Source organism: Anomalospiza imberbis, chromosome 10 (assembly GCF_031753505.1).
Source record: "Anomalospiza imberbis isolate Cuckoo-Finch-1a 21T00152 chromosome 10, ASM3175350v1, whole genome shotgun sequence".
In the NCBI taxonomy this organism is placed as follows: domain Eukaryota; kingdom Metazoa; phylum Chordata; class Aves; order Passeriformes; family Viduidae; genus Anomalospiza; species Anomalospiza imberbis.
The window spans coordinates 19,646,795-19,673,799 of NC_089690.1; the positions used below are offsets into that span (position 1 = coordinate 19,646,795).

Here is a 27,005-nt window from a genome sequence, read left to right on the forward strand (position 1 = left end):
ACTCAATTACTTCTGGATGTCTTGGGTTTATTTGGACATTCCCATAAGGTTAAAATGTTACTTTGTCACCTTAAACCTCACACATAAACCCAAACTCTGAGCCAGGAAGAACTTGATCACGCCATTTCTCTTTCTCTCCACTTTGACCACACTGAGCTCTTTTGGTGAGACTTCCTGCTGCCATAGGCTGTCCCCTGCAGCCAATGGCAATGACTGTTACAGGAGCGTCCTTGAGAAATCCACTGCAATCTGAGCATCCAGACAGGCTGAACCCACCCTCGGTGCTGCCTGAAGTGCTAGTGACTCCTGTATTGCTTTTTGCCTACTCTGGACAAACTAATGTTTTGTTAAACAAAATCCCTTCAGGGATCAAGGACTACCTGAAGTTCCCATTCTAGATGAATGACTTGAGGCAAGTATTTATCCCTTCTGAGAAAGACCACTAAGTGTAACAGGTTTTTCATCAAGCTCCTCTACTTGCCACCACCAACTTAAGAGTCACTTGTGGCATGTCAGAAATACCAGAGAGGCATTAATATACCAGCAGGCACCACTAAAGAGAGCTGGGATTGCCAGGACCTTTGAGAGCCACCTGTGGTGACTCAGGCATAAAAGGACAGCGCATCAAGGATTGTAGTAGATAAATCACAGGTAAATACAACTAAGTGTTTTCACATGGTTTTAGGTGGGAGATAGAGCTAGGCAACTTCTCTTTAGTACTTCTGCATAACCTAATGACACTGTTATCTAATCCAATAATTGCCAGTAAAACAGAATAATTTAGAAAGCAATTAATTTCCCAATGTCCATTTTTGCAAAGCTGATTTCAAAACACACATTGCTGCAACTTCCAAATAAATGCACATCCAAAAGCACTTATTGTTCACTGCACTGAATGCAGGTCCCAACTAACAGCACCTGTTTGAATTGAACAAAACCATAGACAATGCTCATTTCCTTACTGAAACTTGTCAGCTGGAGTTGACTCAATTCTATTAAAATAAAACCACTGAAAAGCCTTTTTCCACCCTCTTCTCCTGCAGCTCTGGACTCCTTACCCAGCTGCATGTGCAAAGCAGCACAACCCAGCAGTGCTTGTTATGCTGTAAAGAAAAAAAAAAAACAAACACAACAACAAAATAAAAATCAAGAGCTGCAGTGTCACAATTTTCCTGGGGAAATAGAGACTAAGGAATCTTCACCCAGATATCACCTGACCTCTGAGACCTGAGGACTCATAGACACAGTGAATGTATTGGCACAGAGCAGAGCTGCATAGGATAACATATTTATATCAATGAATATAAATATTTATATTCATCTATATAAAATATAGATGAATATAAATACTTCTGTTTCATCACTGGACCTGAAACAAGGCATGGTTAAACCTCTACCTGAACCCCCTTCTCAGTGTGGCCATGCCAGCAAAGCTTAGCAGATCAGCAGTAGTAGAAACAAAATGCTTGGAGACATATTTTCAGGTATCCATGTATTTTTCTTTTTTCTCTCTTAATAAAGGCAGAAGCAGGAAATGAAAAGGGAATTCCAGCTGAAGCAACCTGCCCAGCTCCCAGCTGGGGCACTACGGGGGCTGAGACAGAGGCTATTTTAAGATAAGGAAAGGCTGACAACCTTCAGATGTCAACATTTAGCAGTAGGCAGTATTTCAAGTATTTACACAGCCATATCCCTTTCTGAGGGAATGCAAACATTAGGGCTTTTTACACCAGAACTGCTGTGCAAAAGAGGAAGTGTTATCAAGAAGGGGTTGAACACTTTCCTCCACTCATTCAAGTCAGGATGCCGATGATCTTTGGGGATTACTACTGTAATTTGTGAAAAATGCTATATTCAAAGACCTGAAATAAGCCACAGACAAGACTGGAGATAACAATGCTTTATTTTTACATTTCAGCAACAGGAGAAATAATTGAAGATGAAATTATCTGCTTTGTTGTAAAGTATAAAAACATTTAATTATAAATATTTAGCTACAAAAGCGTGATTTATAAAATATAATCTGTGAAGATATATACACAGTTTAATCGTTTAGCAATTCTTTCACCTGACATTAAAGAGTAGAGGTTTTTCTATTTATTATTCCATGCTCACAGTTTAGTGCTCACAGTTTAAGAAGCAAAACAGACAAGTGAAAAGATGGCTGGTGAGTTTCTTTTCTGGGAAAAAATAAATTAGCATTTTGCCATGAATTTGGGCAAGAGCAGAGGCAAAATTTCACCAAATCCATGTCTTGATAGAGGTCTTTGAGGGAAGTTTCCCTGCCATGACCGACAGTGTTTATATCCAGACAAGCAGTGGGCATCTCAACATTTGTGGGCAAGTTTCCCATGTTTCCAAGAAAAAATGGCTAATAGTATAATGCAAGCCCTCAAAATTCAGTTCAGTCAAATGTGCTCACCTCCCTGCTCTGTGAGCAGGGGTTGCTCAGTATGCTATGCTGGTGTCCTCTGTTGTGCCTCTAATGAAATCAAACAGTGTCACCGTCATGACTCAGGCTATGAGCAAATTTCCAAATAGAAAACCCCAGTGTGCCATCCAATTGCACTGTCCAGCTGACAATACTCCCTAAAACAGATAGAGCTGCCTAAGCCTGGAAAACAACAGTGAAGCTGTACAGTACACTAAATGGGATGGAATGTGAAAGAAGATAAATGGTCAGGCAACTCAGTTTTCTATTACTCGTTTAAGAGAGCCAGCTTCTTTCCTTTGAAGTCTTGGGGAATCTCACCTCTGATTGAAGGGTTTGTTACTATGGCACTTCAGAGAAGAGAAACTGGAAGACTCTTCAACATGCTGGGTGGCAGAAAATGCTACAGGAAATGATAGTGAATTTGATCCATGTTGAATTTGATCCACGTCCCCAGTAATTATCTTTCTCTCTTCACAGTGTTTTCATGGTGCCTGTGGCACGGGGGCTTTGAGGAATAAGGAAAGGGTGACAACACCCAACAGCAGTACAAACATACAGAAGTCAAACTGTACTTCGTACACTCTGATTTACACAAGACCTCATTACTTGCCCATAAGAAAGGAATTAATATAGGATTAAGAGAAAAAGGATGCATAGGAAAGAATGAAGTAGGCAAACATGACGCTTGTCAGTGCTCACCCATGATTTGCTACCTGCTGTTTCTGCTTTAGGGTCATGTGCTCGTAACAGTTCAGAGCAAACAGTCCCTGCTATTCACATCATTATAACTGCATAGTAACTGCAAGAGTTGTGCCCTTAGGAGCTCAGGAGGATCTTCCGCAAAGGAAGGCTAGCAAAGCTGTGATGAGTTTTAGGCAGGATCCAAGCAGTTCTGTCCAGGCAGAGCCCTGATGTGGGAAACGTACCAAGTCGTGTGCAATTTCAGAGTGCATATTGGCTGGTTGGTTACTGGGTAAATGCAGACTTTAACTCCCTGAAAGCCGCTCGGCGGTGCTTCCTTTCCTCCTCTTCCCGCTTTCGCTCATCCTGCTCAGCTTTTATCTCTGCTTCAAACTTACTGGCTGAGGAGAGGGCTTGAGCCTTTACAAGACAGAGAGAAAATAAACAAGTGTCAGGCCTTGCATCAGAGGGAAAGCTGCACTACTCCCAGATGAGCAACACAGAACTGCTTGCTGCACCTCCCAGTGCTTGCTGGGATCCTTTGCCTGGACAGCTCAAGTATTAATTACACTGCAACGCTTGGGTATTCACACACAATACCTGTTACTTTCCTTTACTTCAACATCAACAGAAGAAAGGTCACTTACTAGTAAGTCACTAACAAGTGACTAAAACAAGGCCATCAGTACTGGGTCACATACATTATTTCTGTAACCAGGCGGCAGGAATAGGTTGTGAGTATGCAGTGGGAGAAACTACTGCAGAAAACACTCTGAATCACAGCCAAATCTGAGAACATCATACTACACCATGGATAATCTGCAGATCAAAGAGACATTGTTTACTTGCTGGCTATTTTTCCAGCTTTCATCTCAGTACATCTGCTGTGCAATAGCTGTGTTAGGCTCTTGGGAAAAAACTTCTTATATAAACAAGCAGGATTATTTTCTCTCCAAGAGAGCTTTCAGAAAGGGTGCTTTGTCAGCTTCGGATGGTGTACAGCTCTTTCTGCCAACCCCAGGACCCTGCAGAATTATTTTGATTCCAAAGGTTACAGAGAAAGAGATATCTGAAATCCTACACTCCAAAGCACTCTGTTCACCACTGAACTCAGAGTGTTCTGATTGAGGGAGGTTTTGCAAAATGGGAAAACTCTGTCTCTATTGCATTCGCTTTTCAGGACACTTTTGTCTTTAAAAGAGGTCAGCCACCTGGTGTTGTACTACGACACGAAATAATTCACATATTTACGCTAGATGTAAAAGAGGGAAAAGAGAGAGTCTATTTCTGACTTCATAATATATAGAATTCTAAAAGTGACAGTGGATTGGAGGATGGAATTGCTACCTTTCCAGTTACAGTGGTCAAACTAACAGTCTATCAATTCTCTCTTCTTACAAAGAATGTAAAATAATTATTATTTACATGACAGTGTATGAGAAACTCTAGTTGAAATACGTAAACATCAGAAGGTATAGAAAACGTTTAGAAAACTTTAAAACTTTTAAAAGAACAGGGCAACAACCTAGTTCCAGCCACAGGGACGTAGCTCAGCCAGTCAGTTCTACCAGGATAAGACCCAGAACACAGACTGTGAATTACACTGCTCTGGTGGGTTGACTGAGCCACAGAAAGACTCTAGCTAGAGTCCAACAAAATTTGAATGGAAACTCAGCTACAGCTGAGTTTTTTCATATTCCTCTGTGCCACACCATACCTTAGCTTCAAAGAAGTTCTTGGCTCCTTTGACTCCCTCAATGGATACATCTATCTCTGAGAGCTTCGCAAGAGTCAATAGGCCGCTGTCCTCCTCGAGTTCCCCAGCTGCAGCTTTATGGAAAATCAGCAGGAACTAGCAAGACAGAGAGGAAACATTCAGGTTTTTCACTGAGGCACAAACGACTTAAAATACAAACAGCACAATCACCTGGAGAGGGATGGAATTCACATTTCAGAGAAAAGGAAACCAGGTCTATATAAACCAAGTGGCAGCAAGGAGCTTGTGCTCCAGTACACGGCCCTGTTACAGACTAGAAGCAGTAGGAATCTCACAGGAAAAGAAGGTTTCCCAGGAATCGGAGCCCTGGTAAAGCACAGTTCCTAGCAAGCCTGGGCTGCTATGTGGCCAGAGGAAGGAGACCACTTCTGCACCTGCCCAGTACAACCACTGGGCAGGCTCAGATATAGCTCTTTATGACCCCACACCCTAATGGTATATTCACAAGCCCTCCACCAGCTTCCCTAGTGTTCTAGGGACTCAGGTCACATCCCATGACAATGAAAGCAGGGCAAACACAGCTCTGGTTCACCTCAGGCTCCCAGGACCAAAGCATTAGTGCAGTCCTTTTAGAGAAAACAGCAGCCCAGGTGCATGCCCTTGTGACAGAGTGGCTTGAACAAGTGTCCACAGAGCAAGCTGGCGTGAAACTTCTGTCCTGCACTGGACCATGGCTATTTAACAAATCCAGAGTCACTACAGTAGAGTGTGTATTGGGAAGTGAATTGCAAAGGGAAACAAACAAAAAAGTTATATCTCATTCCACAAAAACATAATTTTTCTTTTTGTTTTAACAAAAAAAAAAAAAAAAACCTGCCTGCTTAAAAATAAAGACATCTGCACCACCATCCCCTGCCAACCAAACTTCAGGTTAAAATGTGGAAGCTCTAGGTGTACTTGCAGAGGTCCTGCAACCCCCTGCTATTCATGGCGACCCCAGGAGGTGTCTCAGTGCTTGGAACAGTGCAGAGAACAGACGCAAGGACAAGCCACTCAGGAACAAAAGGAGCACAAAGCAACAAAGCCGTGCCAATGCAGCACTTCAGCCAGAGGGCTGCAGATACCAGGTAGGGCTGCCCTGAAATCCCTTTGCACAGGAACATCAAATATCTCTAGTGCTGTGTTCCTCAGACTGCCAGGCTGGGGAATCTGATGCTTCCTACGGGGAGCTCGAGCTGCCCCAGAGGAGGGCAGCAGAGTCCCAGCATTCACACTGAGACAGCCGTACTTCAAGTTGCTCGCAGAAGCTGGTAGGAATGCATGAGTTTGGGTAGGCCTCCCATGAAGAAGGGTGTGGAGATGACAGCAGTGCTGGCCGCCCTCTCGCTCACCAGGCACCGCTCCATGCAAGAGCCTCTTAACCTGTGAGCGCTCAGCACAGGGCAAGCAGAAAGGAGGCTGGCCTTGGCAAGGGAATTTTTCCTTCTCCAAACACATTGTAGTTGGCTGACCCTGGCTGGATGCCAGACTACCAAAGCCACTCTATCACTCCCCTTCTCATCTGGATGGGGAGAGAAAATATAACGAAAGCTCATGAGTTCTAAGGCCCTGGAGAGATTATTCACCAAAATACTGTCATAGGCAAAAAAGGCTCAACTTGGGGATATTAATTGAATTTATTACTACCAAAATTAGAGCAGGATAATGAGAAGTAAAATAAATCTTAAAGACACCTTCCCCTCACCCCTCCCTCCTTGCCAGCTCTACCTCCTGTTTCCAGTGGCACAGCGAGATAGGGAATAGGGGTTATGGGCAGTTCTTCACAGGTTGCTCCTGCCACTGTGCAGAGAGAAGAGTCCTTCCCCTGCTCCAGCATGGGCTCCTCTATCCACAGGTCTGCAGGTCTCTGCCAGGAGCCTGCCTCAGTATGGGCTTCCCATGGGTTCACATCTTCCTTTCAGGCAAACACCTGCTCTGGCATGGGTATCCTCCATGGGCTGCAGGTGGATTTCTGCATCCCCATGGACCTCCATGGGCTGCAGGAGGACAGCCTGTTTCACCAGGGGCTGCAGAGGAACCTCAGCTCCAGCACCTGGATCACCTCCTGTCCCTCCCTCTCCACCGACCCAAGTGTCTGCAAAGCTGTTCCTCCCACATATTCTTACTCCTCTCTTCTCTGGCCATAATTACCTCTGCACAAGAACTTTTTAACCTTCCTAGATATGCTATCACAGAGGCTTTACTATCATTCCAGACTGGCTCACCTTAGTCAATGGCAGGTCTGTCCTGGAGCAGAGTGGTTATGGCTTACCAGACACAGGGGAAGATTCTAACAGCTTCTCACAGAAGCCACTCCTTGTAGACCCCCTGCTATGAAAAACTGGCCAAGCAAACCCAATACACACACATAAGAAACAAACCAAATAAATAGTTCACTGGTTTTCATGTAAGAAATAAATGGTTTCTTTTGGAAAGAAACCAAATCCTCCCCAAGACATCCTCTCCCTCTGCTCAGATCCACTGGGCTCTGGCTAGTTCCCCTTTGCCACCATCAGGCACTGTGACACAGAAGGCTCGCAGCTAGGCTGGAATTAGTCATGCTTCCTCCTGCTCCACCCTGAAAGTCCCACTTCCTGGCATTGAAAAAGAGCAGTGGAGGCAGCACAATCCTGAGGTCTGATACAGCTGTCACCTGGGGAGGGACTGGGTAATGAGTACAAGTGAGCATGAATCATCCTGAAACTAAAGGATGGCACAGCAATTGTCTAGAAGAATATAGGCTGCTGTGGCCACAAAGGGCAGGCTGAGTTAAAGGAAACTTGGGACTAAGACACTGCTTAGGGTGGACAGAGCATATTGTCAGTTCCAAGGATCCAGAAAGGTGCACTATGGGACATCATGCTGGTTCCCACAGAAGCTCAGCAGCAATCTCTCCAGCACACAGCCTGCAGCCCACCTCACCTTGAGGTATTAGTTCTTACTAACTAGGGAACACCAGCAATTTGCATTCAGCTCCCATTGCCAGCCTGTGTAACACCCTTGCTGGGCCCAGGACACACCATGTGCAGCTAAATCTCAAGGAAATGTCAACATAAAAGTGAATAATGAAGGTAAGTACCTTTCAAAGCTCTGCTCTTGAAGAGAACAACATGACCCACACTTTCCAACCCACTAACCGGGTAAACTGTATCTGCTCTTGCATCATTCATGATCCAAGACCTATGCCACAGAGCCAGGCTGAGCATCATGCAACAAAAAGTGTGGGACTGACAGGCAGCAGCAGCCTTGCAACAACAGCTTGCCAGAAAAGCAGCACTATGTAAGGATGTGGTTTGCATCAACCCTGGTAGCAAACACATAATGTGAGTCAACATTTCAGCTGGTGAGGGTATAGAGGGCAGTGGGTGGATTTCTGTGGGTTCTAGGTAGCAGCTCCAATTACACATTACTATCACAGCAATTAACTCTGGTTTCCTGTGGTAATGATGGAACTAAACAGTCAGAGGTGTGGGCATTTTTTCCCCCACTATACCTAATCTTTTTAAGCCTAAATGTCATTGCTTGACTCATGGCAGGAGTCTTGTACAGTTAATTGTTAATGTATTGGTGGACGTTCAAAGGTCAATGGTAGAAGGCAGGGCCTTCTTTCCTAACAGGGCCTGTGGTTCATCAGCAGTCTGCTTGCCAGGCAACAGCTTATCTGGGATGGGAGAACACTATTCAAAGCAGTAGAAAAAGGTAATTTATTGCAAGTGAAAGAGGTCCCTACCAATTCTCTGGCCAGGCCAAAAGCAGAGTGCGTTCACACAGGTATGCCAGGACTTGGTATTCTCTGGATAGGCAGACAGGAGCCCTCCAGTACTATAGGTGCACCCTAGTGAGTTCAGACACTCATTTAAACCAGGTTTCTCCTAGTATTATCTGAATGACCCAAGTCATCTTAGTAACCCTCCTCCACATGCTTGCTTGTCACCACCAATGAGAAGCAAAATGGGACAGGCTATGGTTGAGGTCTCCTGACCCACCACAGAACCTGCTTCCCTGTCAGCCCTCTGCCTGAACACAGCAGCTGGACAGGGCACACCTGCAGCAAGGCAAGAAGCATCCTGCTCCTCTCTACCACAGTAAGCTTTGTGTGTCTGCCAAAGGTGCTGTGTAATTTGTCCCCAGAGCTCTGCCAGCGATGCTCATTCCAACCCATGGGCCTCAAGCTTGCAGTTGCATGACCATTGTTTCCCCTTCTGGCACAACACTTAAACAGCACCAGCTGCTGTGTGCCACATGCCAGGGGCTGGCAGCACAGGCACCCCTGCAGGAGGCTGTGCTCCAAACAGGTGGCAGCAGAAGAGGAGCTGCTCTGCTACTTGTGCCGTAACACTGATGCTAGGACATTATAGCATTTTTCAGGGCCTTGAGGATAAAAGCATTTCTCTTCCATGGGAGAGAGCCCCTGCAGCAAGCCTGGAGGCTGTCCCCACCTGGAATGAAGGGTGGCCCAGAATGGACACAGAGGGCTCTTCAGCCTATGCAGTGATTTGGCAATCAGAGACCTGGGGCCATGGCATGGTGTTTTTCCTGCTCCACTGGATTCTTTGCTACCTCCAGTTCACCTCTGACCAGGCAGCAGGAAACTCAGGGACAGGTTCTCAGTTCCCAGATTGGCATATCCTTCCCCCTCTCTCAAAACCCAAGTCTTTGGCCTCTGTCTTTTCATGATGCCCTCTTACAGTGAAATAAATCCAACAAAGTTCTTGGGGCATGGAAGCAGAGGAAGATGGTGTGATGTGCCAGCACAGAGAGATGGTGCAGCAGCTCTATAAGTGATAGCCACCTCTCATGCCCCAACCAGTGCAGTGCAGTGCCCCAGCACTGCCAAAGCCCTCAAACTTCCACAATGGAGAACTTGATGTTCTGAGCCCTAGCCTGGATGAGGCTTGGTGAAAACATCATGCCTGCAGAAACTAGGGAGCCCAGCTGCTCAGGGCCCACCACAGGCATCCCACAGGACAGAAGGAAGCAGCACAGCCCTCAAAACCGGTGCAGGACATAAGCAGTGCTGCCCCTCCTCTTGCTACCTAAGGGGCTATGGGTTAATTCAGAAAGCCACAGTGTGACATTTGCTTGTGACCAAGCCAGCTATCAAAGTCTGAGAGGAGGAGATGATGCAACAGGAGCTTTTGGTCCCTGGGTTCCCCCTTCCTGCTGAGATGATTTGGGTACCCCTGAGTGCATGCAGGTCACTGCTCAAATTTCCTCTCTTCCTCTGCCAGGCAGAGGATCCTGGCTTGTCCTCCCAGCTGTCACAATACAGTGATAACAGGCAGACCTGTTTGAGCTGTGTCCCTGCTGAGCCAGCATGCAGTACCAAACTGCTGCATCCACACATTTATTCCTTGCTGCAGGGAGGTGACCACCCCTCATAGAGCTTGCCATGACTGTTCACTGCATGATGCAGAGAGGGTCCCAATACAAACTAGTAGAGAGAGCCTTTTGTGCCCCATGAGATGAGCTGCTCCAAGCAGAGCTCCTGCACTGCACCTGAAATGAGGCCTCAGCTGCTGTACCACAGGAGCCAAGCAATGAGACCTGGAGACTCAAGGGACCTAACTGCCTCCAGCTACAACAGTGAGCTCAGTGAGCACTCCCAGCAGCTGCAACAAGGCTCAAGTGTGCTCCCAAAGCAAGCAGGGAGGTTGGAGAGCTTTGGCATCAGGTACCATGACTGCCAGATGGAGATGGAGGTTAACAGTGCTCCACACCCTTGGCATGGGGAAGCTCACCGCCTTCTCCACTGCACCTCACTACTGGAAAAACACAGAGGGGAGTGGGCTACCTAAAGCCCAGCCGCCTCCTCCTTCAACCCCACAGCCACACCCCTGTCTATTACTGCAGCCACCCTCACCTCACGGAAGCTGAGCTTCCCATCAAAGTCTTCATCCACCTCCTTGATCATGTTCTTCAGCCCCAGGTGGGTCTGCGGGGCTCCCAGCTTTTCCATCATGAGCTTCAGCTCCATCAAGTCGATATATCCATCCTGTCCCGAGTCATACCTGCAGGGTGCAAAGGGGAAAGGGTTAACCATCATCATCCCCCTACTCCTCTCCCCAGGAGAGGAACCATGCACATGGATAAAGCCACTGTGTGGTTCAAAGCTTAGTGGAGAGGGGAAGCTGCACGACATGGCCAGTGCTGAGTTATATTAAGCTCAGGGAAGTAGCTGTCAACTTTCAGAGCTGTCTCACCAAAGAGAGAAGTACTCGGGGGAGCTCAGACCAAACAACCCACACAGAAGGAGCACAGAGGAACTCAGCTTATCTCAGTGGGATTTCCATTTCACCACTTGCCTGTCCAGCACAAAGGCAACTTGCATGCAGCTTACACCATGCACCAACATGGTGAGGCAAAGGCATGCAGAGTCAGCTGCTGCCAGGTTTCCTGCTAGTTTCAAGAGAACAGAGACCAAGCAGAACCTCTTGGCAGAAAGCAATCTTTCTCTGTAAGCAGAACTCTCCTCCTCTAGCTATTAAGATATTTTCTCTCCAAAATGCTTTTGAACTACAACAAGCACCACTACACCACCTGCACTTCAGGGCAGCTGTTTATTCTGTGTCCCCAGGCAGAGCAGAAAGACAGTCCCAGGAGAGCACAGCAATCCTAGCCAGGGCTGTGGTACCAGGGCTGCACCACAGGGCCAGGCTAGCAGAGGAAACCAGTGCCCACCTCCAGGAGCAAGACTAGAGTGGGACCATGCTCCCTATGGAGCACAAAGGACTGCAAGGACTCTTCAAAGAAGAGCACCTGAGCAAGGGGAGGAGTGTTTTAGGGTTGGGGAGGCAGCGAGTGATCTGCTGCGCACAGCCTGGGACAGTGCACCAACTCCTCCCAACATCTGCTGTGGGTGTGGGTAAAGCATCCAGCAACCAGCGCTTCACACCCACCAGGGCTATCACCAGCTTTCAAAGTCCAAAAGCTGCTGGGATGGGTGCTCTGTTATCAGCTGGTCAACAGCCCTCTTTCATACTGGTCTTGCCATCAAGGTTCAGCACAGAGCTAGGGCTTCACAGGAGAGGACAGGGCAGGGTTTCCCAAGCTGGGCTCAGCCTTGGCATACAGCCTGCCAGTGCCCTCCTGCCACCATCTCAACCCTGAAGGAAACCCTAGGCACAGTGCTGAAGCTTTCCAGTGGACAAGAGCCAGTCAAAACCTCCCACCCATCACCTTTCATTGACTGTTAGCTCTCTGCCAAAGAAATAAGGGCTGTAGCCATCCCAGACAGAGATCTGCACAGTTGTGGTTACCCTGGAAGAAAGCCCTTTCCAGCTGAAAAACCTCACAGCCACAGAGGAAGCTGTGGCAAAAGAAGGCACGAAGAAAGCCACCAGCCCCAAACTGCATACAGGTGTGAGCAGCGCAAGCCAGAGCTGGAGCCGAGATCTCTGCCCCTGCCTTCATGAACACAGGCACAGCATGCTTTTCCCCCAAATTAGGGTGGCCTCCATGACTTTCTAGAGTCCCACCACCCCCACAACTATTTCTGATAGTCCTTATGGCTCTTAGTTTCCAAGGTTCCCAGGACTAAGAAACTCCCAAAGACAGAGCTATAATTGCCAGACTAGGGGGCCCTGTTACCAATCTGCCTACATTCTCTGAAACCAGCTAAACCCATGAGCCCACCAGGCTGGATGGCCTTCTGAAAAACTAGGAAAGAAACCTCTATCAGAGCAGAAACCAGGTCACAGACCTGGGATGTCACAGGGAAGAAGTGCAGCCGGTTCTTCACAGCAAGGAAGGTGTGTCAGTTAATTAAAGCACATTCACAGCATTACACAGCCCAGCACTGTGATGCACTTCCAAGACATCACAGAAGCATAGCAGTGCAATATTTAATTGTCAATTTGCTTTTCTTTCAAGTTTGGGAGAAACAGTGCAGAGCTGTCACTGTTGGAGATGCAGTGCCTTTGATTAGACACAACAGCAAAATGTACAATGGCAGAAAGGCACCTGGGGTTGCATTTTTTGCGGGGCCCAGCAGGCTCATGCTACCCTTTGGCTGGATGCAGAAGCAAAGTAATACCAAGGTCCCCTCCAAGGGCTGTTCATCTGGGGATGGGACACTGCCCAGCCCCACATGGAAGCTCCGTGTAACAGAGATGAAGGCAGAAGTAGGGCACAAGCCCAGCCCGTGCCTACTGTGCTCATCTCACCCTCCTGTTATGGACACTACCTGCAGGTAAACATTGGCCCAGGGGCCACTATGCTGCCCTGAAAGGGTTAAGCGTGGGGCACAGCTTCAGGGCTCATCCCTGCAGAGAGGCAGGACAAAGCCAGGATTGTGAGAGATGGGGTCTTGCCAACAGCAGGCCTGGCTGAGCAGCACTCTGTACCAGCCACACAATGGGTGTTGAGCATGAGTACAGCTGGTGCTGAGAAGCACCCAGAAATCAGGTTACCAGTCCCCTGCACTCAGGGACAGCCAGACAGAGGGGCACTGAAACCCAGTGGAAACCCTGCAAACTGCTACATTCCCTCCCTGCCCCCTCACCTCCTAAACAGCCAATCTATTTTAGGACCTGGGTACAGCCACCCAGCTGCTGCACAGCCAGACTATTTAGGGAGACACATATTTACATGGCACAAGAAACAGCACTGTTCATTCCCCACCACCCACCCCCAACAGACCACAGGCATTCAACACTGGCACAATGCAGACTGCACCTTGCTGGTCAGTTGCTGCTCCCAGCACACCTCAGCCCTACCAAAGACCCCACAGTCTGCCTTTTGAGAGATCATAAAACTCCCCTTTCTGCCTTTTGGGAGCCCCCTTTCAGGGCCCTGGACTCAGCCAGCCTCAGACGCGTCTCACACACAGCTGCCCGCATCCTGGTGATGGACAGCCATCACCTTCACAGAAGAGCTGGCACCAGGGCAAGTTAAACACACCTCAGCATCTGGGGGAGCCATCCCAACCTGAACTCCAGGAGTGGCTCGGCAAGAGCACGCAGCACTCAGGTGCCTGGTGAGCCCTGCCATCACTCGCTCTCCTGCTGTGACACCAGAGCTTTGCTTCTTTCACACACAAAGCTCCCTGGGGCAGGAGTGAAGCCTCAGCTGAGTCATGTGCAGGCATTACAGACAGAGGGGAATTGTGCCAACAGGCACAGACATCTCATGTCACAGGAAAGCCACTCCAGCAGCAGGATGGTGCCATGGCTACAGCAGATCCCAGCTATAACAGCTGGGATGCTGCAGGCAGGTACAGGCACCGTGGCTGCTGTGATAAAGTTTTGCCACACTGCTGCCACAGCAGCGTTCCTGGCAGCAAATGAGACACAGCAGTGGCTGCCAAAATCTGCTGCAACAAGGATGCACCCAGATTCCCATGCTGGCTCGCTTCCACCCAGACTGCAGAGTGTGCCCAGCTGCTGAAGCACCAGGAGATGAAAGCAGGAGACAAAACTGGAGGAAGGAGGGAATACTTGCTGAACAGCCCTGCTTAAGAGCACAAAGTCTGTTATGCACAATTACTCCCCAAGTATAAACATTGCACTGGTGTTCCACAGGTGCTGGGGGTTTACATCGCAGAAGAAAGAGGGACCAGGAAGGGAGGAAAAAGGAGATGCCAAGGACTGAATTGCCTGTGGTGACTCTGCAGTCACCTTCCAGCTGCCTCTAAAACCCCACTTAAAAAAAGGACAATTGAGAAATTACAGATGCTGAAGGATCAAAGAGCAGTTTCTAAACATTCACATTTCTTGAGAAAAACTGGAATGAGAACCTGCCCTCCCTGCACATGTTTTGCTGCACCTTACCTTGCTTCACATACTATGAGTACCTGTACTTTGATCTGCAGTTCCTGTATGCTGCAATGGCCTAATTGAGGCTTTGAAGTAAAGCAGTTGGAATAATGGTGCTGAAGTAATAATCTCCTCTTAAATATTTCAAATCCTAAGTAGCACTTTATTCCCTCTGACCATTGTGTTTCACCTTACATGGAGAAGGTGGTGCTAATCTCTGCTTCCTCATATCCAGTGATAGGATAAATGGGAATGGTTCAAAACTGCCTCAGAGGAGGATTAGACTGGACTGAGGAAGCCTTTCTTTCAGCCTGAGAGGGCTGTCAGACCCTGGAACAGGCTTCCTAGAAAGATGGTCAATGTCCCAAGCCTGTCAGGGTTTGAGAGACCTTTAGACAATGCCCTTAATAACAGGGCTTAACTTTTGGTCAACCCTGAAGCAATCAGGCAGTCGAACTAGATGTGATCATTGGTGGTCCATTCCAAATTGAATAGTCTATTCTATTGCCAAGAGCTTTGGAAACAAATCCTTCATACCAAGGTGGGGACAGGAACAGGCTCCTCAACCACATTCAGCTTCACCCTCCCCAGCTCAGGCAGAAGGAGGTCTCTTGCTCTTGGAGGGACATGAAGGCAAGATGAGAGTCTAAGATCTTCTCCAAGATGTTGGGCAAGACCTGCAGGCCCAGGCTGAGTCCCCATGGGAATAACCTCTCTGCCCACTGGAAGTCCACAGACAGCCAGTCACAGACCAGAGGCAGCTGGTCACAGACGGCACACGGCAGCTCTAGAGAGAGCAGGTCTGCTGCAGCATGTCAGACGAGGCTGGGCCACCTAGGAAAGGGGCTCCTAAGTGGCTCCAGGAGGGTAAGGGGACATCACAGCCTCTCCCACCAGCAAGGCACTTATGCAATGTGTGGGCAACACATGGAATTCCCTAGATATAAAAAGCAATAGCAAGACTGGAATTTCTCCACTCCCTCGTGCCCCACAGATGAAGCTGCTGTTTTCCTCCCCCTTACATTTCTCATAAAGGTCATTCCTGCCAGGCAGAGCCTCACTGCCTGGCTTTCACACTACCCTCTGCCATTTTCCTGGACAAAGATGGCACCAAGGGGAGCTCTGAGACTCCAGAGGCCATGAGAGTTCACTTAGACAACTCAGGAAAGAAAGGTTATCATGGTTATCACAGTCCTCACATATTGTCAGAATAGGCAGTTAATCAGGTCACATTATAATTAGCCTGAGCTGTAGACTTCCTGGTTTCTGCCAAAAAAAATACCCACCCTGAGAGCTGCCTGCACCCAGCACTCCACCAGATACCTGCACCCCATCTCCAGTGGACTGGGGCCAAAAAGGAGAGATGCTGACAAGAAGAGGTTTGGACAAGAGAGGGGGAAAAGTGAGCCCAACTGTGGCAGCCAGTGCAAAGAGCATTATTTCTCCTCTGGAAGGATGCTCCTGGCATAGCTAGCATCACACAGCACTGGATGGAGCACTATATTTTGGGAAGTCCCACTTTCAGACAAGTTCTTTGCTTCCACCCTGGCAGTCACAGCTACCATCCATACCATGGGATGCCCTGACAGGCATTCAGGGTAGCCACTATCACCATGACATCTTTTCAGCTGAAGCACCATGACCCAGGCCACATCATCCATAGAACCACAGGCTCAAATTTAGTCTGAACTAGAGATTTAAAAGTCCCACTAAACTGATAAGAAATATTTTTTTGGATGGGAAGTTTCATAGTGGAAACCTGGCATCCTGTGGCAATGAAAAGATACTAAAGGAAAAAAAAATAAGCCTTTGAGAGAGGGATGTAAGAAAGGCTACCCTGAGTTGTGGTGGCCAGGGCCAATAAGCCATACAGAGAATTAAAGCCTTAATCACATTAACTCAAGCTCTGACTGACAGGAATTAAGGGGAACATTTCCTCTCCTCATGGAGCACGTGATGTCAGCCAGTAGTTAAGACAGGTCACTGGCAGCAGATGGACCAAAGACCACATCCTCTGCCACTGCAAACCTCAGGTGCCTGTAACAGTGAACACCAGGACATGGTTTTGTGGCTGCCTGTCCAGGAAACACAACAGGGGAGCATGCATCCCACCTTCTCCCCCCTTTGGCATCACCAGTTCTCACAGGGTATGCAATGCTTTCCAGCTACATTGACCAGCTGATTAGCATTCAACTGCAAAGCCTAGCTTTTCCTGCTTACAAGGCTAGTGTTTAATGAGCTCATTGTTAAAAAATTAGGCTGCAATTCAGCTCTTCCACTTTTTATTTCCCAAAACCACCGCCATTTCTTTCCTCTTCCCTATTGAGGCAGTGCATCTGCCCAGTCCAGGCTCTCACGCACAGGCCTTGCCTGCATTGTTTGTCCTCCAGTCCTCACAAGCACCGCGTTTCAGCATTCCATAGAGTGGGATTCCCTTTAAGCACAGTGAAAAGGGACACAGGAGAGAGTGGAGCAGCAGTCCCGCCTGGACCACCTCGCTTCCTGCGCCAACCGCCAACACACTGCCTGTGCAACAAAGAACTCCAAACTCCAGTAAGCTCACAAAAGCCCATCGCATGGTCTCCTGTGGCAACAGCCTGGCTGGGACAGGCAACACCCCGCAGCGCTGGGAGCTGACAGCATTCAACCAGCTCTTGATCGCCTCACAACAATCCAGGGTGCCCAAGGCAGCTTTCAGCTAGGAGAACAATGAACAAGTTACAAATCTCACTTCAGTCACCTCCATAAGGTGAAGTACATCTTCACACCTTGCTCTATAGTCCTCCCATCTCCTGCCAGGCAGCAGCTCCCTCCCAGTCTGGCAGCCTGCTGTGGGGCTGGGAGGACACTAGTCCCCAGGAGCCCACGGGTCTGTGGTGCTGGAGGGAAAACTGAGTGCAGACAAAGGTACCCAGACACAGCCTAACTGCAGGAGCCAGGACACGGTCTGGAGGAGAGAAAAGGGCAGGATCATGGTCCCGGGGAGGGCCAAGCCTTTCTGCTTACAGAAGCAGCTCTCCCTGTTGCTGACAGCAGCTTGACTTTAACACAAACCTTCCTGCTGGGAGGGAATCCCATTCCAGCCCACACAAAGGAGGTAGCAAGAGGAAGCTGTGCTCAACCTTTGCTTGGGTGCACGGGAAGGAGCACCAAGCCACTAAGCCCGGCAGATAGGACTTTGCGTGGAGCTAGGACACTGCCAGGCAGAGCCAGCAGGAGTGCTAGGGGTGCTCAGGGTCGCAGTTGTTTCGGGCAAATGTCCAGTGCCTCTGCCGGGCCCAGGGACACAGACCCACCTGGTACCCCAGGGTCTGGGGCAGAAGACTGCCTGTGTTCTCTCCCCGTCCCACCCAGAGCGTCCTGCAAAGCCATAGCTCCTGGGTGCCACGAGAAACAGCCGCCGTCCCAATCCCAGGCAGAGCAGAGGCCCTGAGTTAAACGCAGGGCTGAGCCCCAGGCAAACTCTACTAGCCCCCGCGGCAAAGCACAGGGACAATCTGGGGATCAGATGGCGCTGCGAACGCGCCGCGGCTTCCTCCAGCCCGACCGCAAAACCGCGGGGAAATGCGAGCGTGCCGCCGAGAGCGGGCAGCCCTTCTCCAGATGTGCCCCCGGGGGCCGGCGCCGGGAGGGGCTGCGGGGGAAAGCAGAGCCCCAACCCCGGAGCCCACGGGCCGGGCAGCGAGCCCCCCGCCCCGCTCCCGCTCCACTCACAGGCGGAACATGCGGTCCATGTCCTTGATCTGCCGGCGGCTGAACTCCTTGAACTCGGTGTAGGGGTTGAAAACGGCGGCCCGCCGGGGCTGCGCCGCGCCCTCGTTTATGTCCTGCCGCCGGCAGAGCTTAGCGCTCAGCTCTGCGCCCGCACTGGCCGTCAAGCAGCTCCGCTCTTCCACTTCCCCGGCCACCGCCGCGCCCTTGAACGCCTCTGCCTCGCCCTCCGCCGCTGCCCCGCTCTCCTCCAGCTGCAGCCGCCGCTGCAGCTTCTGCGCCAGCTCCTGCGAGGCCATGGCCCGGCGCTCCCGCCGGCGAGCTGCGCTGCCGCCCGCCTCGGTCCGGCTCCGCTCCAGCCAGGACCACCCGCCCCAGTGCGCAACTTTATTCCCTCACTTAGAGGGAGCGGGGCGGGACGGGGCGGGACGGGGCGGAGGGAGGCCGGGACGGGGCGGGCACTTAAGGAGGCGCGGCGGGACGGGGGGAAAGAGGGGGAGGAAGGGGGCTGGGGTGAAAGAGGGGAGCTGTAAGAATTGTCGCCACTGCATGCGGAGGTGCCCCGCGCATGTGGTGCGCCAGTATCCCCCAGGCTGACCTCTGACATGTATGCTCTCCCACACAGCAGCCACCCCCCCCTATAGATGACCCACATAGGCTGTCTCCCCACATCCTCATGCAGGGAACCCCCCACTCCATGGTCACTCTCCGACGCATCCCTCAACCTATAGGGTCCTCCCCAGGTCCCCCCTGCACCCCACAGCAGGGCGCTGCACTGGCGCTGGGATGCACAGGCCACATACACCCCACAACGCTGCCTACTCTGCTCCGTTCCGTGGGGTGAAACGTGCCCCGAACCCCACCGGGAGCTCCCCGCGCTCGGGGAGAGCAGCAGGACCCCGTCGGCTCACCAGGCGCTACAGGGACGACGGAGATCAAGGCTTGCCCCGCACCAGGGCAGAGGGACCCCTTAAGCCCCTCTATGCGCCTCCCTTCTCTTACCTCCTTGGTCTAAAATTAGCCCAGGACAAAGCTCGGCTCAGGCCTGGATTCCCTCTCCTTCCCCAGAGAACATCGGCAGCAGGCGGCCTGTTCCCACCACCCAGCCCCCCCTTCCCAGGACAGTGCCCAATGCCACCTCTGCTGTCCCCCCGGCTCTTGCAGGGGTGTCCCTCCCAGGACTGTCAGTCCTTCGCCTGGCTGATGTGAGCCTGATGGCGTACCTGAGATGGTATTAGGGCTGGCGTGAGGCGGTTTAGGGTGGCGGCTGATGGGATTTACCCACCGGGGAGGAGGGGGAGAGAAAAGAACCGGCTCGCACACGCCGCCTGCTTAGGGCTCCCGCGTGCCCGAGCCTGTGCGTCACGGGGAACCGGTCCCAGCCTCTGTTATGTGACTGTTTGACACCTCCGGGCAGGTAGTAAGCAGCTCTCTGATGTGGTGACCTGCAGCTGACCCTCTTGGATAAGCTCATTCCCACCAAACCTACTCAGAAAATGACTGATGAGGCCATTTGCAGCCACCCTGCCCCTACATACTGCCTGGGCAGCTCTAGGCTGCCCCAGCGGGGGTCGGGAGGGTCAAGACGGCTGCAGGTTCACCACCGCATGTGACACAGGAAGGCCACTGCAGGTATATCACACCAGGACTGCCTGAAAACGGGCTGCTGTGTGGAAGGGGTGGCATTTGCTATGCCCACACCGCATTGCCCTCACGCAGTACCACGTCTGTGATGGAGAGACGTTCCTTCCACCAGAGCGGAATGGGGAGGAGAGCGAGAAGCTCTGCCTGGGTCACTGGCCACCCTTAAGAACAACGAGCCCAACAACACATGGCGCTTCTGTGCCTGCAGGGTGTCCAGGGAAAAGAGTAGCTGAGGGTGAAACCAGCAACTGCAAAACCAGGCTGCCATCTGGTGGAGATAGAGCTCTAGGTACAGCTATGGGTGGGAGACGGCCGCAAGGGAGGGGTAGGAGAGGCTATGAAAGGTAAGCAAGGTAAGGCAGGGATTTGCATGCCCTTCCCTTCCCTTCCCTTCCCTTCCCTTCCCTTCCCTTCCCTTCCCTTCCCTTCCCTTCCCTTCCCTTCCCTTCCCTTCCCTTCCCTTCCCTTCCCTTCCCTTCCCTTCCCTTCCCTTCCCTTCCCTTCCCTTCCCTTCCCTATAGTGATTCCAGCTCCATCCCTAACGTTGTTATCCTGACCTCATAATTCCTATCACAGACACACAGTCCTATCCCAGCCCTACAGTGATTCCAGCTCCAGCCCCACAAGCCCCACCAGCTCTGATGTTTCTGCTCCAGCTCTACATCCTCCCGATGCTGCCATGTGAAGCTGCTCCTGGATCAAGGCAGGATCTTCATTCCAGCTTCAGCTCTCTGATGCTTCAGCTTCATCTCTAGAACCCATATTCCAGCTCCAGCCCTACACTGCCTATTCTGGCCCCACAGCCCCTATCTAGCCCCACAGTGGTTTCACCCTAAGCCTCACATTCTCTATGTAACTGCCAGCTCTGCTGCTTCAGTTCCAGGTCCTTAGCTTTCCACTGCCTCTGGCTAAAAGCTGCTCCTGGTTGTCACTTTGCTCCTGTGCTGTTGACAAGGCAATCAATCAGAAACTGTCATCACTTAAATATCTCTATGAGCTGCCAAGTCATCCCAATGGGGCCCTGACTTTGGGGGCAAATGACCCCTGGCCCGCAGCACACACCTTGCCCTGCACCCCACCTGCCCACAGGCCCCTCAGCCAGCATTGGGTGCTGGAAACAGCAGCTCAGTCCCTGGTTCTGCACCCCAAAAGGTGCCCCTGGGCTGGCTCTGAGCCCCAGGATTAGCCTTGAGACCCCCACTCCCAGCTTGTGGGTGGTACCATTGCTGGGAGGGCTGGAACCCCCCCTGGCAGCTCCTGCAGCCCCCAAGCTTCAGCTCCATCCCCTTCCCCATGGGATTTATCCACCTCCAGCCTCACCATTTCCATTGCTTCACATCAGTTTGGGTGTAGATTCATGTTCATTTTCTACTGATTCTATTTTAATATTTATTCTCTTAGTTTTACATTATTCTAGTTGTATTGAGATTTATTTATACTGTTGCATTGTCATATGTTTATTTTATTCTATTTTTTATTCTATTACTAGATATATGATGTTTTTAAAATAAAAATTATAGGGCTGTTGCTGTGAGGCCAGAGGGTATATTGAAGCCCCTGGGGCTAAATCCAGACCCAAACCGATGTGGAGCAATGAAAACTCTGGAGCTGGATAAATCCCATGCGTCTGGGGGTAGAATCACTGCGGGGCTGGGGCTGGGATAGGGACTGTAGGGCTGTGTAACAGGATGCTCAGCCCTGAAATGTGGTCAAACAATTTGAACATGCCTTATTATGCAAGGTACCAACAGTGGGCTGAGAGGGGCATCATGTGCTGGTTTTTGGTGTTGAATCATGCTAAAAATTTGGCACACTATCTCAGTCTGAAAGATCAGCCTCAACTCAACGTGCTGATAACAAGACAAAGATTTGGCAGATAAATTGCCAAACTGACCTGTAGCCATATCACTGGTGGTCACTTCCTTCACATTATAAAAGTGCTGTCCACTTTCCATATAGTAGGTTCTTCTAATATATTCCTCCCTGGAGTGTGTGGAGATTCTTCCATTGGGTTTTAGGGGTAGTCACCAAGGATACTCCTAAAGGTTAGAAGAAAGAGATTTGTCCACAGTCATTGGTATGGGTGAGTTACATCAGTCTCTAATAATGGTTCCTTTTTGATAGCTTTAATATAATTGCTTTAATATTGGTTTGATATGATGCACTACCCTATCCTGTAGTATAATAGTTTTATCTTTTATAGTGTGTAGTAAATAATTCTGATTGAGTTATTTTTGTTTAATCATTTATCATAATAAATAATTAATTCTTTAAAAATATATCTTATTCACTGTCATTAAAACCTCTTAAATAAACTTTGTCTGAAGTTACCACTCCCACCCGTGACAGGTTGGAGCCGGAATGTGAATTCTAGAGCTGGAACTGAAGCATGAAAGAGCTGGATGTGAAAAGAAGATCCAGCCCTGATTCAGGAGCAGCTTCACCTGGAAGTGGTGGGAAGATGCGGAACTGAAGCTGATGCAGTGGAGCTGGCAGAGAAATAAAAGGATGGAGCTGAAATGATTGCAGGATGGGATAAGGACTGTAAGGCTGGTACAGGGATTGTTGGGCTGGAATACACCTTCAGGAATGGAGCTGAAATCACTATACACCTGGGATAGCAACTGTGGAGCTGGAATTGGAAAAAAAGTTTTTCAGGCTGGGTTTGGAATATGGATTCTAGAGTTGAATGTGAAACCTTACAGATCTGGAATGAAACTGAAGATTCTTCCACAACAAGGAGAAGCTTCACCTGGAAGCAGTGGGACATGCAAAGATGGAGCTGGTTAAATAAACCTTGTCGGACTGGAGCCGGAATCACTGCGATGTTGGGATAGTGACTATAGGACTGCAGCTGAAATCACTGCGGGGTTGGGATAGTAACTGTAGGGCTGGGATAGTGATTGTAGTGTTGGAATTGGGACAGTGGGGCCAGAATATGGGCTGCGGGCCACGGTACGCTCTGTGGGCGGGATTGCGGCCCAGAATAGAGACTGTGGGCCAAACTAGGGACACTGGGCCGGGAAAGATCATGCGGGTGGAATAGGGACTGTGAGCCGGGATAGGGTCTGTAGGGCCGGGGTAGGGCCTGGGGGGGCGGGATAGGGAGTGCAGGAGCGCGGTAGAGCCTGAGGTGCTGGGGTAGGGACTCTGGGGCAGGGGAGGGAGCCCCCAGCTGGGGACGACAAGCGCCACCAATCGCGACACGCTGCAGGCAATGGATCGGCCCATCGCACCGCCGGACCCCACGCCCAGCACTGCCATCCCCCAGTCCAAAGAGCCGCGTTCCCGCTAAACAGAGCCCGCCCGTCACCGCCCGGCCCGCGGACAGGCCCCGACCGCGCTCCACGCAGGTGGCTCCTGGCGCAGTGCTCCTCGGACACGAAAATGGGGAAATACGCTCCACAGAACCTTCGGGCCGGGGACGAAGCAAATATAAACTTGGCTTACACAATAGTAAGCCTCCGACCACAGAACCGATTTTAATGAATCGCGATGACTTCTCAGAATATAAAAGCATCGGCCCGGTTAGTACTTGGATGGGTGACCGCCTGGGAATACCGGGTGCTATAGGCTTCTCTTATTCATGCCTGAGAGTACCTGGTGCTGTAGGCTCCTTTTGCTTCATTCCTGGGAGTAGCGTGTGCTTTCGGCCGTTTTTGCCGCGTGGCGGGAGTAGCGTGTGGTGTAGGCTGGTAGTGGTGTTTTTGGTGGGGCAGGGGTGAGGGCAGGGGCAGGTGTGTGTAGTGTGGGTTGTGTGGGTGTTGTGTGTGTGTGGGTGTGTGGGGGTGTAGGTTGTGTTGAGGGCGTTGTGGGGGCTGTAGTGTGGGTGGAGGCGCGGTGAGGTTGTGGGGTGTGTCGGGAGGGTGGTGGGCTGTGGTGGAGAGCGCTGGTGAGGGGCTGAGAGGTGCCTACGGCCATACCACCCTGAGAACGCCCGATCTCGTCTGATCTCGGAAGCTAAGCAGGGTCGGGCCCGGTTAGTACTTGGATGGGAGACCGCCTGGGAATACCGGGTGCTGTAGGCTTCTTTTGCTTCCCACCTGGGAGTACCGGGTGTTGTAGGCTTCTTTTGCCGTGTGCCGGGAATACCGGGTGCTGTAGGCTCCTTTTGCTTCATGCCTTGTAGTACCGGGTGCTGTAGGCTCCTTTTGCTTCATGCCTTGTAGTACCGGGTGCTGCAGGCTTCTTTTGCTTCGTGCCTGGGAGTACCGGGTGCTGTAGGCTTCTTTTGCTTCCCACCTGGGAGTACCGGGTGTTGTAGGCTTCTTTTGCCGTGTGTCGGGAATACCGGGTGCTGTAGGCTCCTTTTGCTTCATGCCTTGTAGTACCAGGTGCTGCAGGCTTCTTTTGCTTCATGCCTGGGAGTACCGGGTGCTGTAGGCTCCTTTTGCTTCATTCCTGGGAGTACCGGGTGCTGTAGGCTCCTTTTGCTTCATTCCTGGGAGTACCGGGTGTTGTAGGCTTCTTTTGCCGTGTGCCGGGAATACCGGGTGCTGTAGGCTCCTTTTGCTTCATGCCTTGTAGTACCAGGTGCTGCAGGCTTCTTTTGCTTCATGCCTGGGAGTACCGGGTGCTCTAGGCTCCTTTTGCTTCATTCCTGGGAGTACCGGGCGCTGTAGGCTCCTTTTGCCCCGTGCCGGGAGTAGCGTGTGATGTAGGCTCCTTTTGCTTCATGCCTTGTAGTACCGGGTGCTGCAGGCTTCTTTTGCTTCATGCCTGGGAGTACCGGGTGCTCTAGGCTCCTTTTGCTTCATGCCTTGTAGTACCGGGTGCTGCAGGCTTCTTTTGCCGCGTGCTGGGAATACCGGGTGCTGTAGGCTCCTTTTGCTTCACTCCTGGGAGAACCAGTTGTCTGTAGTCTCCTTTTGCCGCGTGCCTGGGAGTGCCGGGTGCTGTAGGCTCGTTTTGCCATGTGCTGGGAATACCGGGCGCTTTCGGCTGGTTTTGGTTGTCGCCTGGGAGAACCGGGCGCTTTCGGCCGTTTTTGCCGCGTGGCGGGAGTAGCGTGCGGTGTAGGCTGGTAGTGGTGTTTTTGGTGGGGCAGGGGTGAGGGCAGGGGCAGGTGTGTGTAGTGTGGGTTGTGTGGGTGTTGTGTGTGTGTGGGTGTGTGGGGGTGTAGGTTGTGTTGAGGGCGTTGTGGGGGCTGTAGTGTGGGTGGAGGCGCGGTGAGGTTGTGGGGTGTGTCGGGAGGGTGGTGGGCTGTGGTGGAGAGCGCTGGTGAGGGGCTGAGAGGTGCCTACGGCCATACCACCCTGAGAACGCCCGATCTCGTCTGATCTCGGAAGCTAAGCAGGGTCGGGCCCGGTTAGTACTTGGATGGGAGACCGCCTGGGAATACCGGGTGCTGTAGGCTTCTTTTGCTTCCCACCTGGGAGTACCGGGTGTTGTAGGCTTCTTTTGCCGTGTGCCGGGAATACCGGGTGCTGTAGGCTCCGGGTGTTGTAGGCTTCTTTTGCTGTGTGCCGGGAATACCGGGTGCTGTAGGCTCCTTTTGCTTCATGCCTTGTAGTACCGGGTGCTGTAGGCTCCTTTTGCTTCATGCCTTGTAGTACCGGGTGCTGCAGGCTTCTTTTGCTTCATGCCTGGGTGTACCGGGTGCTCTAGGCTCCTTTTGCTTCATTCCTGGGAGTACCGGGTGCTGTAGGCTCCTTTTGCTTCATGCCTTGTAGTACCGGGTGCTGCAGGCTTCTTTTGCCGTGTGCCGGGAATACCGGGTGCTGTAGGCTCCTAGTGCTTCATGCCTTGTAGTACCGGGTGCTGCAGGCTTCTTTTGCCGCGTGCCTGGGAGTACCGGGTGCTGTAGGCTCCTTTTGCATCACTCCTGGGAGAACCGGGCGCTTTCGGCCGGTTTTGGTTGTCGCCTGGGAGAACCGGGCGCTTTCGGCCGTTTTTGCCGCGTGGCGGGAGTAGCGTGCGGTGTAGGCTGGTAGTGGTGTTTTTGGTGGGGCAGGGGTGAGGGCAGGGGCAGGTGTGTGTAGTGTGGGTTGTGTGGGTGTTGTGTGTGTGTGGGTGTGTGGGGGTGTAGGTTGTGTTGAGGGCGTTGTGGGGGCTGTAGTGTTTGTGGAGGCGCGGTGAGGTTGTGGGGTGTGTCGGGAGGGTGGTGGGCTGTGGTGGAGAGCGCTGGTGAGGGGCTGAGAGGTGCCTACGGCCATACCACCCTGAGAACGCCCGATCTCGTCTGATCTCGGAAGCTAAGCAGGGTCGGGCCCGGTTAGTACTTGGATGGGAGACCGCCTGGGAATACCGGGTGCTGTAGGCTTCTTTTGCTTCCCACCTGGGAGTACCGGGTGTTGTAGGCTTCTTTTGCCGTGTGCCGGGAATACCGGGTGCTGTAGGCTCCTTTTGCTTCATGCCTTGTAGTACCGGGTGCTGTAGGCTCCTTTTGCTTCATGCCTTGTAGTACCGGGTGCTGCAGGCTTCTTTTGCTTCGTGCCTGGGAGTACCGGGTGCTGTAGGCTTCTTTTGCTTCCCACCTGGGAGTACCGGGTGTTGTAGGCTTCTTTTGCCGTGTGTCGGGAATACCGGGTGCTGTAGGCTCCTTTTGCTTCATGCCTTGTAGTACCAGGTGCTGCAGGCTTCTTTTGCTTCATGCCTGGGAGTACCGGGTGCTGTAGGCTCCTTTTGCTTCATTCCTGGGAGTACCGGGTGCTGTAGGCTCCTTTTGCTTCATTCCTGGGAGTACCGGGTGTTGTAGGCTTCTTTTGCCGTGTGCCGGGAATACCGGGTGCTGTAGGCTCCTTTTGCTTCATGCCTTGTAGTACCAGGTGCTGCAGGCTTCTTTTGCTTCATGCCTGGGAGTACCGGGTGCTCTAGGCTCCTTTTGCTTCATTCCTGGGAGTACCGGGCGCTGTAGGCTCCTTTTGCCCCGTGCCGGGAGTAGCGTGTGATGTAGGCTCCTTTTGCTTCATGCCTTGTAGTACCGGGTGCTGCAGGCTTCTTTTGCTTCATGCCTGGGAGTACCGGGTGCTCTAGGCTCCTTTTGCTTCATGCCTTGTAGTACCGGGTGCTGCAGGCTTCTTTT

The 27,005-nt window shown here is 51.3% G+C and overlaps 1 protein-coding gene and 3 non-coding genes across 4 annotated transcripts; 3 read left to right on the top strand and 1 right to left on the bottom strand.

The window, feature by feature from the left end:
- Positions 1-1,885: 1,885 nt before the first annotated feature.
- On the bottom strand, positions 1,886-18,712 carry EFHD1 (EF-hand domain family member D1). The gene is made up of 5 exons (XM_068201076.1): positions 18,341-18,712; positions 10,735-10,882; positions 4,833-4,967; positions 2,314-3,535; positions 1,886-2,265 (listed from the first exon to the last, which is right to left on the bottom strand). Exons 1-4 carry the CDS (start codon positions 18,634-18,636, stop codon positions 3,401-3,403), a joined length of 714 nt encoding a protein of 237 aa, XP_068057177.1. The 5' UTR covers positions 18,637-18,712; the 3' UTR covers positions 1,886-2,265; positions 2,314-3,400.
- Positions 18,713-23,890: 5,178 nt separating this feature from the next.
- On the top strand, positions 23,891-24,009 carry LOC137480315 (5S ribosomal RNA). The gene has a single exon (XR_011002810.1). It is a non-coding gene; the product is annotated as a 5S ribosomal RNA (ribosomal RNA).
- Positions 24,010-25,218: 1,209 nt separating this feature from the next.
- LOC137480326 (5S ribosomal RNA) lies at positions 25,219-25,337 on the top strand. The gene has a single exon (XR_011002821.1). It is a non-coding gene; the product is annotated as a 5S ribosomal RNA (ribosomal RNA).
- A 787-nt stretch (positions 25,338-26,124) lies between these two features.
- LOC137480337 (5S ribosomal RNA) lies at positions 26,125-26,243 on the top strand. The gene has a single exon (XR_011002832.1). It is a non-coding gene; the product is annotated as a 5S ribosomal RNA (ribosomal RNA).
- Positions 26,244-27,005: the final 762 nt, after the last annotated feature.

Bases quoted from the DNA above. Each gene is read 5' to 3' on its own strand.
- EFHD1 (XM_068201076.1), bottom strand. From the start codon at position 18,636: ATGGCCTCGCAGGAGCTGGCGCAGAAGCTGCAGCGGCGGCTGCAGCTG. The intron at 10,883-18,340 runs GTGAGTGGAGCG...TGCACCCTGCAG, and splicing joins ATGGACCGCATGTTCCGCCT to GTATGACTCGGGACAGGATG. The intron at 4,968-10,734 runs GTGAGGGTGGCT...CTGTCTTGCTAG, and splicing joins GGAAGCTCAGCTTCCGTGAG to TTCCTGCTGATTTTCCATAA.